At 40.9% G+C, this 17532-nt stretch overlaps 2 protein-coding genes across 2 annotated transcripts; one reads left to right on the top strand and one right to left on the bottom strand.

Annotated features, from left to right (window-relative positions):
- The first annotated feature begins 376 nt into the window (after positions 1-376).
- On the top strand, positions 377-1390 carry Taar5 (trace amine associated receptor 5). Its single transcript, XM_010626664.1, has one exon. It carries the CDS (start codon positions 377-379, stop codon positions 1388-1390), a length of 1014 nt encoding a protein of 337 aa, XP_010624966.1.
- Positions 1391-12054: 10664 nt separating this feature from the next.
- On the bottom strand, positions 12055-13086 carry LOC104863959 (trace amine-associated receptor 6). The gene has a single exon (XM_010626665.1). It carries the CDS (start codon positions 13084-13086, stop codon positions 12055-12057), a length of 1032 nt encoding a protein of 343 aa, XP_010624967.1.
- Between the last annotated feature and the right edge of the window lie 4446 nt (positions 13087-17532).

Genomic DNA, 17532 nt, shown 5'->3' with positions numbered 1-17532 from the left:
CTTTAAATCTCACTGTACATCCGACAAGCGCATTACCAAAATGGGAAAGGTACACCTCAATCATTTTATGCTAATGACTAGAACACAATCACTTTTTTCTTCAAGGAAGCATTTGGCTTATATCTTTTTTCTCCTTGAGGATAGTGTTTATCCTAGTTTAAAAAGAATCTAGTCAGATGAACCAGGAACTTGAATTCCATGCCATATTTTCTTTTCGGAGTACAATTGGTTCAATACCCAGTGAAACTGTACTAGCTTCATACTAGGTTCATTTGTGCTTTAGCCTCCTCTTCTTGATGTCACTTTCTGATTTTTTTTTCTTTTCTTTTCTTCAGGAGGTGGCCCATTCCCAGAGAGGGAAGTGTGGAAGTCATAAATGAGAGCTGTCCTCACCCACAGTGCTGAAGAGAACCCTGCAGCATTCTGCTACCAGGTGAATGGGTCTTGTCCCAGGACAATCCACCCTCTGGGTATCCGGCTGGCCATGTACCTGGCCTGTGCAGCAGGCATGCTGATGACAGTCCTGGGGAATTTGTTTGTGGTGTTCTCTGTGTCCTACTTTAAAGTACTTCACACTCCCACCAACTTCCTGCTGCTCTCTCTGGCCCTGGCGGATATGTTGCTGGGTCTGCTGGTGCTGCCCTTAAGCACTGTTCGCTCTGTGGAGAGCTGCTGGTTCTTCGGGGATTTCCTCTGCCGTCTGCATACGTACCTGGACACGTTGTTTTGCCTCACATCCATCTTTCACCTCTGTTTCATCTCTATTGACCGATACTGTGCCATCTGTGACCCTCTGCTCTACCCCTCCAAGTTTACAGCCAGGGTGGCTCTCAGGTACATCTTGGCAGGGTGGGGGGTACCAGCAGCTTACACTGCCTTCTTCCTCTACACAGATGTGCTAGAGAGGGGACTGAGCCAGTGGCTGCAAGAGATGCCTTGTGTGGGTAGTTGCCAACTGCTGTTCAATAAGTTTTGGGGCTGGCTAAATTTCCCTGCGTTCTTTGTTCCCTGCATCATCATGATAAGCTTGTATGTAAAGATCTTTGTGGTGGCAACCAGGCAGGCTCAACAGATCAGTACCTTGAACAAAAGCTTGGCTGGGGCTGCCAAGCGGGAGAGAAAAGCTGCCAAGACCCTGGGCATTGCTGTGGGCATCTACGTCTTGTGTTGGCTTCCTTTTACTGTGGACACATTGGTGGACAGCCTCCTTCATTTTGTCACACCACCGGTGCTCTTTGACATTTTTATCTGGTTTGCTTACTTTAACTCAGCCTGCAACCCTATCATCTATGTCTTTTCTTACCGGTGGTTCAGGAAGGCGCTGAAACTCATCCTGAGCCGGGAAATCTTCTCACTGCAGAAATCCACTATGGATTTGTACCAAGAATGACTGAACATAGGCAGGAAATCAGTAGTAGGAGAAAGAACTCGAAGGAAGGGTGAGAGGCACTGCGGCTAGGTGATGTCGTAAGACTGTGGGCAGCTTCCACCGTTAAGCGAAGGAGAAAAGACAAAACTTCATAACCTGGGAGACATAAGTACTCCTCTCATTCAATGTTTTTGTATGAGATGTAGAGAAAGGTGAATAAAATCATCTCAGTATTTGCTAGATCAGCCAGAGCATGGAAAACTACCTGGGTCCAAGGCCATTTCTTCCTTGAAACAATGAACAAGCAGAGGTTGAAGGAGCTGAGCTTGAGGTCAGGATTTCTGAGTTCTGACCCTGACTCTGCCACATGTCCCAGTCGGGTAAGACTCTGCTGTATTTGAATTGACCATTTCCTGCCATAAAAATCTCCTCATTTAGAACAGTCAGGGTTTTGTACTGTTTTCTCTTTAAAGTGGCCTGAAGTCACAATATTATATAATATTTGAGAAACTTTATTTGAACCATAATTTTACCTCACATTTTATAATTATTGTCAAATATATGAAATATCTTCTTTTCAAAATGTTCATTTTAGAATGTTTATCTTCTTGAAACCCAACCACTGAATAGTTTTGTTATTCAGCTTTGTTTACTTCAATGAGTTATCTCAGGTATTCTTGAAGGAATACTCTTAAAAAAATAACCAAATACCGAACCCTCATGGAATATTCGTTTAAGTGCTAGATCTCATCATTTTAATACCTCTTCCTTTAAACTTTTATCACACAAGTGAGACCTGCTGTCTTTCCACCAGCACCAGTACAAGGTGTTTCCTCAGAACTAAACCTAGTGTTCCACGGATGTTATTCATAATAGCAATCATTCTACAAGCAGGACTAACACTGAAAAGCAAATAGGAGAACTAACCTTCTTGAGCAACTCAGGAATAAAGAGAGATGGTGTCGTGGTGCAAAGCCTGTGCAGCCAATGAACCCAGGAAGGGGATCGAGAACCCCGATGAGTACCACGAAGGGGAGCACAAGCTGGCGGCAGCTAGGGGAGGTGCCTGACCCCAGGGCTCGAAACCCAGCTCATCATCATTTGCGGTGAAGCACAGATATAAGAAGCAAGTCTGACACACCCAGCAAAGCTGCTTAGGTCCTCGGACAAATGAAAAACTGCTTTGAATATCAATTGCCAGAGTTCTAATTAGGTTGTCCCTGGTAGTGATTCACCATAGGGTTTATTACATTGTTCCTGAGTGAGGATTAACCACATTTGATGTAAGTGTTCTTAATTTTTTGTGTTAGACTCTTAACACCCTGGTAAAGATCATAGACATCATCTCAGAATAAGACTTACATATGGGTAAAGTTATTCCAAAGACAAAATTGTAAGGGAAAACAACTATTTTTAAATATAATTGTCAAAATATTTTAGGAATAGCAAACTCTGTTATATAATCATTTGTGTGCTCCTTTCTGACAGCATGAAACAAGATCAGCTTGCAGGTACAACATAACTATTTTAATTCCAAGCACTTGGGATCATAAATGAAATTATGCAATATATACAACAGCTACACTGTGCTACAAAATTACTGATTTCTAGTGGTGCAAAAATCAGGGGTAGTAGTAGCATCACTGTGTTTTTTTGCTTATATTCAAATTGAAAGGGAATGCTATAATTTCAAGTAGAGGTTACTAAAAATAAAGATGAAATATTTTTCCCATACGACATATCCAGACGCCTGCTTTAAGAATCTCATCTAAATGTAAACACCAGGACACTCTTCCTAGCATAATAATTTCATGATCACATTGGAGAGAAGCTGCCAGGCAGACTATCATTAACTGCTGACAGGCTGATGGTGGAAAAGCGTATCAATAATTGGACCATCTTCTTCATTAAGAGTATAACACTGGAAAAAGAGATCATCAAGCATTCTCACTTCTTGGTGTGTTGTGCTGGCTTTGGATTTCTTTGTCTTTAATAAACTTTCTGTTCCACAAAATATATTAGCATAGTTTCAGATTCTATAATGGATTCTCCTTGTTTTGTAGGAACCTAACCAATATCTTTTTCTAAAATGCCTCTCAACTTAATTTATCATTCCTACAACTCTGTGATATCCATTACAGCTTGTCCAGGCTAGAAGCATGAGTGACTATGTAACACACCTATGTCTGTACATGTCTGAGAGTAAATGGGACGTGTGGGAGATTATACATGCGTCACCTGTGTGCCACATGCTACATGGACAAGGCCGTTTTCATAGCAAGAGCCACTTTATTGCTTTTGAATATTTCTCTTCCATAAATTCAGCCCTTTAGGGAGGGTGAAGAATTCTGGTCACATCAACCACATCCTACAAAGTAAGTGAGAGAATAAGGTCCCCTCCTTTATGCCGAGTTTATCAGATTACACAGCTTTTTCTGAAACTGTCACCTGTTGCTGCACAGAGTTTCCTCTTCTGTTTCACGCTCTTCTTTCCCTGCGGTCTCCTGCCCCAGGGAACGAGCAAATGTCCCAGATTCACTGGTGCTGGACTTGGCTCTGCTTGGATCAGCACCGTAGGAGCTGCCACAATGCTTGCCAAGTTAAACTCTCGTGTAACCGTTCTTGAGATGGAGCTAATCATAGCCCCTTCCCAGGGTCATGAAGAAAGAAGAGAACCTTATCAGTAGAGCACCTGCCATAGCATCTGGCAGGTGCTCTGTGAGTTCTCACAATTGCAAAGATTTAAAAGAAGAGTAGACTTTGCGCTGTGTTTTAAAGATTTAAACAGGTAGAAAAGGCAGAGAAATACATTTTCACTAAAAGATAAAATTTAAAAATAACAGCTATTACTTTAAAAAGCAAGTTCTAAAGTTAGAGCACTGTGGGATGATTGTGGCTCAAAATAACTTATTACCTGTTTTACGAAAATCTGCAAGAGAGTTCAAAGCTTCTGAACATGAAGAAATGCTAAGGAGATGGACGTGCTCATTACCTTTACTTGATCATATATTTTATACATGTATTGAAATATCACATTATATTTGATAATTATGCACAGTTATTCCATGTTAATTAAAAAGAAAAATAAAAAAGAATATCATTGCAATTCATCCCTCAGGAAGGAAATGAGCTAAGATTTGCACCCCTGATGCCCTCCTGCTGCACAGATGTGACTTCTAGGACAACAGTCCGCCTCTTTTACTCATGTACGTTGGTGTTTTGGGACATGATGACTCTTCTCCACTGGGCTGTTAATTTCATATATTTGACACAATGTGGACTTTATGCTTTGCTTTCTCATTTTTCTAAAATAAATTCTCATGCTTATAAAAATAGTTCATTGTGCCTGTGTGAGGTTTGGAAAATACTTCAGGACACAGAGAAGGAGTTAACATTCTGCTCACTTGCTAGAAAAGTGTGGTGTTTAATATCTCAGATATTCTTCCAGTCTTCTCAATTCATACTATTTTGTAGTACAGCATGGTGATAGTATTTACTCTGTTTTTCTCTAAGATTATGGTAGTTTGTGATAGTGGGCAGTGCAGTTCACACTGCCCGGGCTTTAGTGCTTCCCATGTAAGAAGAAAGGAGGGCAAACACTTCCAAAGTTTCTCTGAAAGTGATTAACAGACAATGATATGATTCACTGTAATGAAAACAAATTTGCCAGTGGTTCAACTCTACTAACGCCCCAGAAATTTTTAGAAAAAATTTTTAGAAAGTCTATTGAAATATATTTCTAGGGTCTTTTGGCAGAAAGAGATAAAGCACAAGTAAATACACAGACAGAATTGTAACTCATTCTGTTAAACACAATTAAAGATAGGAGGAAAATTAAGGCAAATAGAAAGTAAAAGAGACTGGCCAACATGAAGCAAGACAGATTTTATTTTCCTAAAGGAAGAAAGTGAAAGCTCAGCCCTAAAGGAGCTGAGGAACAAGTGACCAAGATGCAAGGCATGGCCTGGGCCAGGCTCCCCTGTGGGGGCAACCGAGGGGATGGCAGTGAGGAAAAGTGGCTGAACCATCAGGAGTCTGAGGGAAAAGAAAGGATGTGGTTAGAGGTTGGCAAGGCTAAGGCTGCTTGGCCTCGTGGGCCATGAAAACAGCATTAGCGTCTGATTGCAACTAGCACAGGACTCATCAGAGACCACAAGGACCTGATGCTGGAGCCAGGTATGGGGTGCAGGTAATTTTTGCCGTGTGCTGCTGTGCTAAAGGTAACTACAGCCTCAAAATGGGGGTATGGGAGGGTGGGGAGAGGAAAGGGGGTAAAAATGATTAAGATACAATATGTACCTGTACCAGTCTCCAAGATGAGTGATATTATCATGTATCACAAGCATATGAATTTACACATGTATTTAAAAAATACAATTAACCACAGCATCTTCTGCTGTTTGTGCCCTAGCTCTCCATTTGACCGTCCGCAGAGGCTAGCCTTCCATGTAAGGGGAAGAGGGGAAGAGAAGATTAAAAATACTTTTTAAATTTCCTGCTTCAAATTAATATCATATGCATTAAATATTATATAAACTTGCATTTATGATACTGTATATTTGCCTTGGACAATATTATTTCATCTTTATTTTTGAGAAATACAACTTAGTCCTTTGCTGATAACCATTGAAAAGGTGCCAAGTTAGAAAATAAGCAATTAACAGAATTTTTAAATTGGCTACATGGTTGGTTCTATTTGCTATTGGGTGAATTGTCGCCATTCCACTGAAATGTTAATCGTTGTCGGTTAGGCTTAGGTTGACTACGTTTCTAGCTACTTGTCTGCCACTTATCTCTGAATGATCAGGCCACTGATGAGCTTTGTGATTCTGTCCCTAGAGCCGACTCCCATGTGAGCTCCAACAGCACATCTCTGTCCAATGAAGCTATGTCAAGCTAATGTCATGCTATGTGTCATGACACCCTTGTGGGGAATATCAGAAAATCTACTGAAGCGGCTGGGTCTCACTTGCTACCATGTCTTCTCCATTTGCTAAAGCAAATTGTTCTACATAACACATAGTGATAAATGTTTATTGGCTGAAAAATGAAAAATACTGTAGGAGAGGTTGAAGTAGAAAGTGGCAGAGATGTCATTGAGAAAATTGGCTCTTTTTTGTTCCATCTTCTCCTCTGGTTCACGGTCCTATGGATTTGTAAAGAAAGCCCCTTAGAGCTGATTTGGCAAGAAGTTTAATTTTCTTTTAGATTTTATTTTCAGACTTACTTCATGGGACAAAAAGTGCTTATTTCTCTACCCACTCCCTCTTCCTCTGCAGCATCAGAACCTTCCCTTTATTACTGAAGCTGAGGCAGTTTGATAGAAATTCTTCATTTCCTGGAATTTGTTCCTGCCTCTGTCCAGGAACATATGTGACTTGGCTGAAGCTCCAGGCTTTATTTTGTTTTGTTTTTTTGTACCAGGGATCGAACTCAGAACCTTGAGCTTGCAAGACAGGCAGTGGAACCACTGAGCTAATTCCCCGGCCTCCAGGCTTTATTTTGGAACCATTAAAGACACACCGGGGGTAAGGGAAGGGGAATGAAAGATAAAGATATACCATGTACAGGAACCTCATAACCCCAATGCACACAAGCATTATAACCATAACATGAGCTAAGACAAATAGCACCAGCCGGTATGAAAAAAGTGATTGGGAAAGCAGAGGAGGAAAACAGAAGATTTTTTTTTTTTTTAAAGCTGTAATGGGGTCGGGGATTTAGCTCAGCGGTGCAGTCGCCTGCCTCTTAAGGTCCTGAGTTCCATCCCAGGTACAAAAAAAAAAAAAAAAAAAAAAACTAAAAAAAAAAAAAAAAAAAAAAAAATCTGTACTGTAACCACTCCCCAAGATTATTCTAAATTGCATGAATTACAAACATGTACTGATAAAATTAAATTAAATTTACAAAATAAAAAGGACAGACCGGGAGACTGAGCACCTTGGACTCTCATATTCCAGTCTTCACTCTGAAGCCATTGTTATTTCAGTGAAGAGAACTCTAATGTGATTAAGGCAGTTTCTGGTTTAACCAAATCCCGAGAGACTTCCTTAACACAGTGACTTCCTGTCCACTAAAGCATTGCGCAGCAGGAAGAAACCATGCCCCGCATCCCACGCTAACGTTCCTCTCGCCCCTATGCTTCCTGGCCACTAGGTGGGGCTGTCTGCCGGCCTTCTGGCTAAGAGGCTGTTCTGGCAACGTTTCCTTTCAGGATGGAGGAAAGATTTCTTACTGAAAAGATGGGGAGCCATGAAATCAAAGCAGCATGCATTCCCCAGTCAGTGATGCTGAGCATGGCTGCCCACGTGCGTTAGCCAGATTGTAGTGGACTGCACACGAGCGAGAAATAAACCTTGTGCTAAGCCAGAGAGAGTAGGTGTTTTTCACTTCAACCACCTCCAGCCTGTATGACTTGGGAAAGTGTCTCCATGACTTATCACTGGCCTCGGGGTTTTGAGAACCCCAAGAATAGTATGCTAAATATTGTGAACGTGTGACGATGAGCATTTTCTGTTTGGTTGGGTTTTTTTGTTTTGTTTTGTTTTTTGGTACCGGGGATCGAAGTCGGGTCTTTGCGCTTGCAAGGCAGGCCACCAAACCGCTGAGCTAAATCCCAGGCCCACCATGAGCATTTTCTGAACCACTGACTTACAGGATAAACGCTAAACGCTGTCTTCTTACAGCTATTGTTAATTCAGTTGTACTCCCTTAAATGTTTCCTCTCGTTCATTCTAAATTCTCATTTCCATGTAAAGGTGTAAATCTGGGCTTCAAATTCAGATGATCTGAGTTCGAGGTGTAGCAAAGAGGTTTTTTTTTTAAATAAACTATATAAACTTATGCAAGTTACCTGGATTCTCTAAGACAGTTTCCTTACCCATGAAATGAGAATATAAGATTAATATGAGTTGCATATGTGTGTTTTAATACATCATGTGTTAAGTAAGTATTATTTGACATTTATCGTAGCTCACATATTTTTACTTGTTTATGACTTTGAGGGCTAGGATTCTAAATTTGAAGCACTGATGGGCCAGAATCAGGATTTACAGTTCATTTTTATTTTTACACTGTAGTGCTGTCCTATAGAAATATGAACCACAGAGATAATTTAAAACTTTTTCTAGTAGCCAAATTTGGAAAAGTAAAAAGAGATGTTAGTTTAAATCATATATTTTATTTAGCTCAGTATATTCAACACTGGTAATTTCAACATGCAATGAGGATAAAAATTTAGTCAAGGTCTTATTTTCTTTGTCTTTACTGACTCTTTGTAATCATGCGTGTATTTTGTACTCACAGCAGCTTTCCAGGGCCAGGAACCCCATGTTGCAGATGGCCACCATACTAAGCATTCTGTACTGCGTAGTTAGAGGACTAACATCAGTATCTTGACGGATCGACTGATTGTTTTTAGCTCTCCTGCCCATGGGGTGTGCTTTAGGCATACTGGTCTCTGACCATTTTCTGTGCATGATTTACTGCACTTGATGTGCCAGTCACTTCATGAATTTCATGAAACATTTTCTGTGAGTCAACATTCCCTTTTTTCTTCTTTTCTGTTTAAACAAGTTATCCATGCACCGGTTATATTCTGTGGGCCGCACAGAACCTTTTCAGTTCCCCAGCCCATCGCATCCTCTCCCTCCTCCTACCACTTATCACGTGTCACATATCACACAGTTCATCTTCTGTGTCATAATTGACTCCATACTTGTGACTCCACAATTGCTCATTTATGCTGTGGCTAAAAAAACAAACAAACCAGTTCTCCTCTGTAGAAATACACAATGAACCTGTAGATTGTAGGTGGAAAGACCAAAGAACCAAAATGACACATAGAATACTTTTGCTTATATAAACTGCTATTCTCTAAATATTTCATGGAGCAATAATTCTGTTATTTAGTCTTTCACCTCAAAGATGTCTTCATGGTTAAATAACTTTTTAGAAAGAATATTTTAACAAAGTTGGGCAGAACTGCATTGAGAAAGGATTTTTCGGAGTTTTGTTTTGTTTTGTTTTGTTTTTGGTACCAGGTACCAGGGATCAAACTTGGGCCCTTGCACTTGCAAGGCAGGTGCGGAACCACTGAACTAAATCCCCAGCCCTTTGGAGTCTTTAATACACAGTGGTATTGTCTGACAGCTCTATATAGCCTGCAACCATTTTGTACCGCTGTTGAAAAAGAAATCTTTCTCCTTGGAACAACTTATATGATTACAGTTCTATAAAACCTTGTTTGGAACATGTGTATTTAGAGGTCCACGACAGTTACAGGAATCAAAACCTGAGCAGAGTGTGAAAGTAAGACTCTCCCAATTCTCCAAGGAGAGTTTGAATGTCAACATCAGGAGGATGTAAAGGGAGACTAGTCCTTTGGCAGTTTTTAGTTATTTGATCTCTCTATTCTCTCAACACTCTGTGTACTGTCTCAGTTTGTTCGCTCATGCCATTCCCTTAGCTTGAGAAATACTTTCCAATCCTTCCCCTCCTACAAAAATCTGTCTCGTAACTCGTGGTATAACTTAAACACTACTTTTTTTTTTTTTTTTTGGTACTAGGATTGAACTCAGGACCTTGTGCTTGAGAGGCAGGCAGGTGGTGGCACAACTGAGCCAAATCCCTGGTCTTAAATGCTCCTTCTTATTGACTATATCTAATAGGTCATCCATCCACACATGAATTCCCCCTTCTTCTTCTGCCCTCCTCAACTGAATCTTTAGGGCTGAAACTCTCACAAATTTCAAGACATAATTATCAACATCATGGTTTTCCCCATAAGACATTGAAGTTCTTTTTCTTTCTACTTCCAATCACACTGCATATATAACTTAAGGATAAACATATAAATACAAATATCTGTGCCTTGTTGCCCTCACACAGAAAACTTGGAAAGTTCACCACACAGGAATTGAGTACCTTATATTTTTATATAATTTTTTGTTTTACTGAAGTTCTAGATTTACAGGAAAGAGCCAGCGATAAAACTCAGGTGCCTAAACAACACTCACAGTTGCTTCTATTATGATCTTCTTATTTTGGATGAATTTACAGCAATTAGCAGTGTTCATTGCTCACTTTTCCTCATTTTCCTTAACATCCTTTTTCTGTTCCAGCCTTTCTTTTAGAACATCACAATGCATATAGTTATCATATTTCCTCTGGACTAGGTTAGTTTCTCACTCACTTTTTATTTTGGATGATTTTGGCAGTTTTGAGGAGCAATAGCCAGGACTTGTGTACAGTTCATAGTCAGGATTTATCTGCTATATTTTCATGATTTTTCTGGTTTTATGGTTGCAGGGAAGGGTATTAAAAAGTCAATGTCATATAACGACCAGCACATATGCTGTCAACAAGACATTTTACTACTGATATTAACCTTATCTACCTGCTTGAACTAGTACATGTCCTTTAAAAAAACTTTCCACAATCACCAGTATTGCTTTTTGCCAGTGTCACAGCTTATTAAAGACAAAGACATGGTATCACCACTTATGTACATAGTACTGAGTAGTGATTTCTATGCAATGAAGGTGTGAAACTTATGTTTGGTCCCGAAAATTCATAATTTCTTTCTTCTAAGTAAACATTTTTTTTTACAGAAAAAAACTACAGATTCTGCTTGAAAGTGATTTCCCCTAAATGAGCAAGTGCTAATCATTATGGCTGAACAGAAGAGTGTAACAAGGTTCTATCCATAGCAGCTGCTGTTTCCAGCAATCACAAGAAGTCACACAATCAGCTAAGGCCATTTGGGGAGGTACAGTGGATTCTTCCTCCTGCCTGAGCAGGGGAAACGGTGACACAGAAGTACAGTAACTTCTGGACAATCACAACAGCTTGGTCAACATGAAGTCAGGAGGCATCAAGATACCCTGAGACTTCCCACAGGACCAAATAGATTAACTTGCTACCCAGGGAGCTCCTTTGGTAAACTGCCATGTATTTATTTTTTATTAGTAATGTTTGTGATAGATAATGATTTCATTCATCTTGGGGATTGGTATGTGTATGCATTACATCTTGATCTGTTAAAAATCTATCTCCCCTTTCATGCCCTCTGCCTTCTTCTCCAGCTCCCCTTTCTGTATTGAATCCACCTTCCTGTTTCCTACCATCCCTCTTTTACATTTTGCTCTTTAAATTTTTATTTAGATTTTTGGTATTTTTTTCAGATTTTGAGAAGCTATATGACATTTAACCTTCTGTGCTTGATTTATTTCATTTGGCATAAAGCAAAAAGGGAAGTAAGAACCCGGTGAAGGATGCTCATGCATGGGATATTAATAGGCTACAGTCACACCTTTGTAAGGAAAAGAGGAAAGGGAACCACTGGAGAACAAAGGTATTTCAAGGAACAGACCAGAACAAAGGGGAAGTCAGAGATTAGTAAAGGAAATATCTGCAGGCTGTGGAGTCTTCACAGATATGAAGCAATAACAGACGAGAATTTAATATTCATTCCTCTCGTTAATATTTTTGGAGGAGAGACAGCAAATTGGTAATCTTAACAAGACTGAAAAAGCTGACTTATCCCATCTAATTTGGAGAACCATTTAAACAGTTTAGTCTTCCATGTTAGTGTTCCTTATTATTCTTCCCGGATTATTAAAAAAATTCACTTCATTTGGAAATTCTAGAGCTATCATCACCTTCTTTAACCCAATTGCTTACATTTATTCAGAGGATAAACTCATGGTTGCTGAACTGTTCTTGAAAACCTGACCACTAAGAATAACTTTAATAGCTTTCTTAAACCATGGGTAAAATAAAGCATAAATCAAAGGATTCATGGCTGAGTTATAATAAGCACACCAAACACAAATCTCATAAATATAGGCAGGAGTGATGAAGCCCATGAAAGCATCAACTAATGAATCAATGCTGTATGGTAGCCAGGAGATCATAAACGCTACCACCGTGATCCCCAGAGTTTTAGCTGCTTTTCTCTCTCTCTTGGCCACTCTGGCTTTGTAACTTTCAGAGGATGATTCTCCTTTGTTACCAGTATTTTCAATCTTCTTAGCCTGTTGTCTAGCCACAAGAAAAATATTACTATACAGAATTATCATAATAAGGGTAGGTATAAAGAAGGATAGAAAATCAATCAACACCCAGTTTTGATTCACAACCACCTGACAACCTCCTACGCAGTTGAGGGCGCTGGCTAATTCCTCCAGCCCACCGTCATAGACACCTGTGTAGAAGACGGCCCCGCTGTACACCAGGGGCAGGATCCAGGAGACACAGATGCATATGCCTGACACAGGCACCGTGAACTTGGCGGGGTAGACCAGGGGGTCAGTAACAGCTATGTACCTATCCACGGAGATGAAGCACAGGTGGAAGAGAGAGGAGTAGCAGAAGGCCACATCACAGCATGTGTGGAAGGTGCAGAAACTCCGCCCGAAGTACCAGCAGCTCTCCACCGACCTGACCATGCTGAAGGGCATCACCGTGACCCCCACCAAGAAGTCAGCGCAGGCCAGAGAGGCGACCAGGAAATTGGTCGGTGAGTGCAGCTGCTTGAAGTGGAGGATGGACGTCACGACCAGGAGGTTTCCTAACACAGCCAGGACAGCCCCTAAGCCGAATAGCGCATAGAGAAGCACCCGGGGCCCAGGCGAGTAGGGAGTTTTCACGCAGGACCCGTTCACATTCGGGAAGCAGAGCTGCGGGGCCACGTGGAGGGAAGAGTTGCTGCTCATGGTGCCACTTTCCTGTGCGGAAGTTCTGCCCTTGACTCTGGAAAGAGTGTAAGATCGCGATTTTCAGTACTCACGGGGAAAGAAGGCCACATCGGTCCAGCGCGGTGACTTCAACACCAATACAACTTTTCAAGTTTTCATTTTTAGAGAAGTTCCAAACATTTTCTAGAAAAATAAAATCGGAAAAGCCTCCTACTTCCTACACGATTAACGGGGATTGGTTTCAAATAATAAATGTCTCAGTAAGTAATCTGACAACATTCCCTTTCAGTCACAAGTCTGAGCAGTAGTCGCTGATTCGGGAGGCAATTTTGCCGTCAACGGGTTGCTTCCTGCAGATTTATCCCTTTACTGCCTAAAGGATGCAGCCCATCCAGCCGAACAGCAGCCAGCCATGGGAGTCTCCCTTGATGAAATCCCTGTAGCGCAAGGTGTGAACTCGTGAGATTATTTTTAACTGTGATCATTAGGAAGTTATTAAACAAAATAATTCTCTACCTTATATTACATTCTATTGCATCTGTATTTCAAGTAGATTTATTTTTCTTTCCTACACAGACAAGAACTCCTTCTCAGGTCCCCCCAAATGTATGATTTAGGTATCATACTGGATTTTATTACAAAGATACAGGTAGGGTGCAAGCTTTCAAGGCCAACTTGGCTGTTTTTATCTTGTTAAGAAACATCTGCATCTGCAGAGGATACCACAAGAAGAAAAGATCAAATGCAAAGGTGGGGAGCTCGAGATGGTTGAAACACATTATACAAAAGCATTAAGAAACTACAGGATACTTAGTTTTTTGAATGTTTAATACTTTCCTTAGTACATCTTTGAGTGCATAATATTTACATTCCCTTTGAGAAATGGGTACAGTACATAATGCACCTTAATTCCTTTTTTGACTCCTTTTCTATCTCCTTTTCTTTCCCTTCCTCACCTATCTCTTGATCCCCTTCCTCTTTTTAAATTTTATGTTTTGGTACCTGTTTGTAATATAATGTTTACATTCCTTGTATGGAGTTGTCTTAATTTCTTTTCTCATCCTCTTCCTTTCCCTTCGCTTGTTCCTCCCTTCATCTCTTAGTTCCTTACCTTTGAGGAACATCTGTCTCGCTACTTCTTAGATGCAGCGACATCCACGAGGTGCTGGCAGGAAGGGCATCAGTTCTCTCAGGAAATTGTCACTTTGAGCACACCTGCCATCTTCCTTCATCCCCGTGGGCAATGAACAATGAAAGCTCTGATTGCACAGTTGTTGGTGTTTCTTAGTGACGGCACTTAGTGCTCCTAAGGTTAAAGAAATACTGAAAATATAATGAGCAGAAAGTAGGAAGATAAAAAGGATTCGTTGGAAGCACTCACAACCCTGTAATAGTGGAGCACTGCAGAGCAAGAAAAAGCATCTCCAGACTTCCTAAAAACAAATTCAAGGTTCTAGCAGTGCACGGCTGCAACTGTAAAGATTGAGAGGTAATTTTTATTAATTCAACTGATCATCAGATCGCTAATCAATAAAATTGTCTTAACCAAATAGTTTTTCATATTCCTTCTAATATTAGCTGAGTGTTTTATTTTGTGAAATGATAGCGATTTTTTATGTAGGCAAAAGCCTGTGGCAGACCCTCTTGACTTGAGAGCTAATGACATTTGAGTTCCAATCACCTTTGCAAACAGAAAGGACTATGTTGTGTAGCACTGAGCAGCATCCCTGTTACTAATGGCATATGTCAGTAAAAGCTCCCCTTTCTGCCAGCCATAAATGAGTAGACACTGACAAATGACTTCAGTGTGAGAAATTAATCCCTGTCGAGACCATTGCTCTAAGTATTCACTGTGAAAAGGACACAGTGATATATACTTTGAGTGAGAAATAATTTTATACTTCCCTCCCATCACTCTGAATTGGTGAATTCATTCGCTAATTCATTTACTTTAAATATACTTGTGCAACTTTGATGGGTATTAAGTAACGAACGAAACACATGGTCTTTATTTTCATGAAGCTTGAGATCTTGGGAGCGAAATGTGGGCCTAGTGTGGAGTTTGAACTGGCCCGGCCGGCTCTTAGATCTGTCCTTGGGATGGAGTGCGCACTTCTGGATGTGCCTGCGTGAGTCTTGAAGGCGCACTCTTGGGTCGCGGTCTGGTCCCCACCCTTTTTGTGTGAGGACTCTTCCTCTGCTCTGCCTTCCAGGTGCAATTAAGTAAGCAGCTTTGGCCCCTCGTGCCCTTTACCATGATATTTCTGCATGGAGCCAGCTGTTCATGGACCGAAATCACAAGAATATTAAACCTCTTCTCCTTCAATTTGTTTGCATTGGGTATTGTGTCTTGCCGATGAGAAAACTGACTAGTACAGAACATCGGCAGCAAAGAAGTGAGGTCATTGCTGTGACCATACTTGAGCATGTGGTTAAGAGACTTTTGGAACAGAACTGCAAGGGAGAATGTGGAAAGGGTTGAAGATGTAGAGTAGGTAGCCTTAGAACGCTATAAGAGGAACCTTATAGGGAGTTCTGGTCAGAGCTAAGAAGACCAGAAAGCTGACAGGAATGCAAACGTTAAAGGTTAAACAGAGGAGGTTTCAGTGGAAACAAGACCTCCATTGGGAATTGGACTAGGGCCATGTGTGTTATGCCTCAGCAGAAAATTTGGGTGAATTTTACCCATTCCCATCTTAACTGAGATTAAGAGTATTAGATTAATCTGGCAGAGAAATTACAGGGAAGCCTAATGTTTAGGTTGTGCTATGGATACTGCTGGCCAGTTTTATCTAGATTTATGATGAGAACAAGGAGATAAAGGAAGAATAAAAAAATTGAAAATTATGAATTTTGGCTTCACTTGTATAGATTTGGGGCCAAAGTAATAAGTGATAGAGAGATTAGTATCATTAAAAGGACATAATATATTTTGTACAGGACCAAGGAAAAGAGGCCTTGAGGACATCTCAGCAATCAGAAAGATCCCACCCATTGCAGGCTCAAGGGTACAACAGCATCAGCATTTCTTTTGGGAAAGGAACCACTGGTCCCTGCCTAAGAGGGCCTTCTAGAATATTGGTTTCTGAGATTCATGTCATTGGTCTCAGGCATCCAGGCACTCAGAGACCCCTGCACCACGATCTTCAAGGATCCCTGTTGTGGTTTCTGCAGACAGCACACCTTGGTATGTTCCACATGATGCAGAATGGTAGAGTTGTAGCATCAGGATGATTTCCACCTGGATTTCAAAGGAAGGCTTTGGAGGTCAGGCCAGGAGTCTCAGAGAGGGCAGTGCATGAAAGTGTGGGAAAGAAGTCAAAGGTACAGTGGAGACTCCAGGAAGTTGGAGATGCCACATATGTGGAACATCTGCTGTGAAAGCTGTGGGGCTTGAAAATAACTAGTCCAAGAGAGAGGCCATGTGGGCAGTAACTGGCAAGGACATAAAGCTGGGGGTCTCTCAAACTCCTTGGAACTCACATTTTGCCACCATGTACCCCCATTACCATATACAGAGCTACAAGAATTAATGTATTTTCCTGCTTGGTTTCAGTCTTGCTTTAGTCCAATCCTTTTCTATTCCCCCATTCTTCCCCTTTGGAATGGGAATATTTGCCCTCTGTTATTGTACTTTGAGATTATGAAACTTGTTCTTTTACTTTTACAGAGGTTCACAGATAAGAATTTGCCTGAAATGCTGGAACTGTTGAGTCTTTAAGGAGGGGTCTTTTTTTTTTTTTTTTTTTTTTTTTTTTTTGGCCAGGGATTGAACTCGGGCCCTTGCGCTTGCAGGCAGCAGAAACACTGAGCCAAATCCTGGCCCCAAGGAGGGGACTATTGTACTTCTGGCTGTACATGAGACAGTGGTATTGTTTGGCAAAGTTGGCAAAATTCTGAACTTGCTATTGTCTTTATTTGGAGATTAATTACAGTGTAAAGAGATATGTTTGAGGAGAGGGTGAAAGGAGGGCAGGATAAGGGGATAAAATGAGAACCAAGACCTGCCATGTAAAGGTACAAGATCCCAATGATGAGTGTAAGTGTACTGTAGACCTAAAATGTACCAATAAACTCAATGAGGAAAAGAAAAAAGAAATGTGTTTGAGTATTAGGTTGACACAGGTTGGAACATAGTGGTCAGGGAGGAGTTCAGTGTGATTGGCTTCAGAGTCTGTCCCAGGGCTAGATGGAGCACAATTTAGGTCACCTGTGTGAGTCAAGGAAGTGTGGCCTTGGGGTCCACATCTGGTCTCTGGTCCTTTCTGCTCTGGTACCTTCCCCTACTTCCTTTCCTAACCACCACGCTGAGCAACCTCACTCTGCCACAGTGCCCTTTGTTCATGAGGTCGCTGCCTTTGATCCAGCAGCTTATGGACTGAAATTGTGAGCAAATTAAACTTCACTTTCTTTAAATCATGGGTGTTGAGGTTTGTGCCTCAGTGATGAGAAAGCTGACGAACA

The sequence above is a fragment of the Fukomys damarensis genome, unplaced genomic scaffold, assembly GCF_012274545.1.
Source record: "Fukomys damarensis isolate Sample0158 unplaced genomic scaffold, DMR_v1.0_HiC HiC_scaffold_14, whole genome shotgun sequence".
Lineage (NCBI taxonomy): Eukaryota > Metazoa > Chordata > Mammalia > Rodentia > Bathyergidae > Fukomys > Fukomys damarensis.
The sequence above is the reverse complement of the archived record's forward strand: the minus strand, read 5'-3'. Positions and strand labels throughout refer to the sequence as shown.

What these genes read in the sequence shown, in the direction of transcription:
- Taar5 (XM_010626664.1), top strand. Translation starts at nt 377, where the DNA reads ATGAGAGCTGTCCTCACCCACAGTGCTGAAGAGAACCCTGCAGCATTC.
- LOC104863959 (XM_010626665.1), bottom strand. Translation starts at nt 13,086, where the DNA reads ATGAGCAGCAACTCTTCCCTCCACGTGGCCCCGCAGCTCTGCTTCCCG.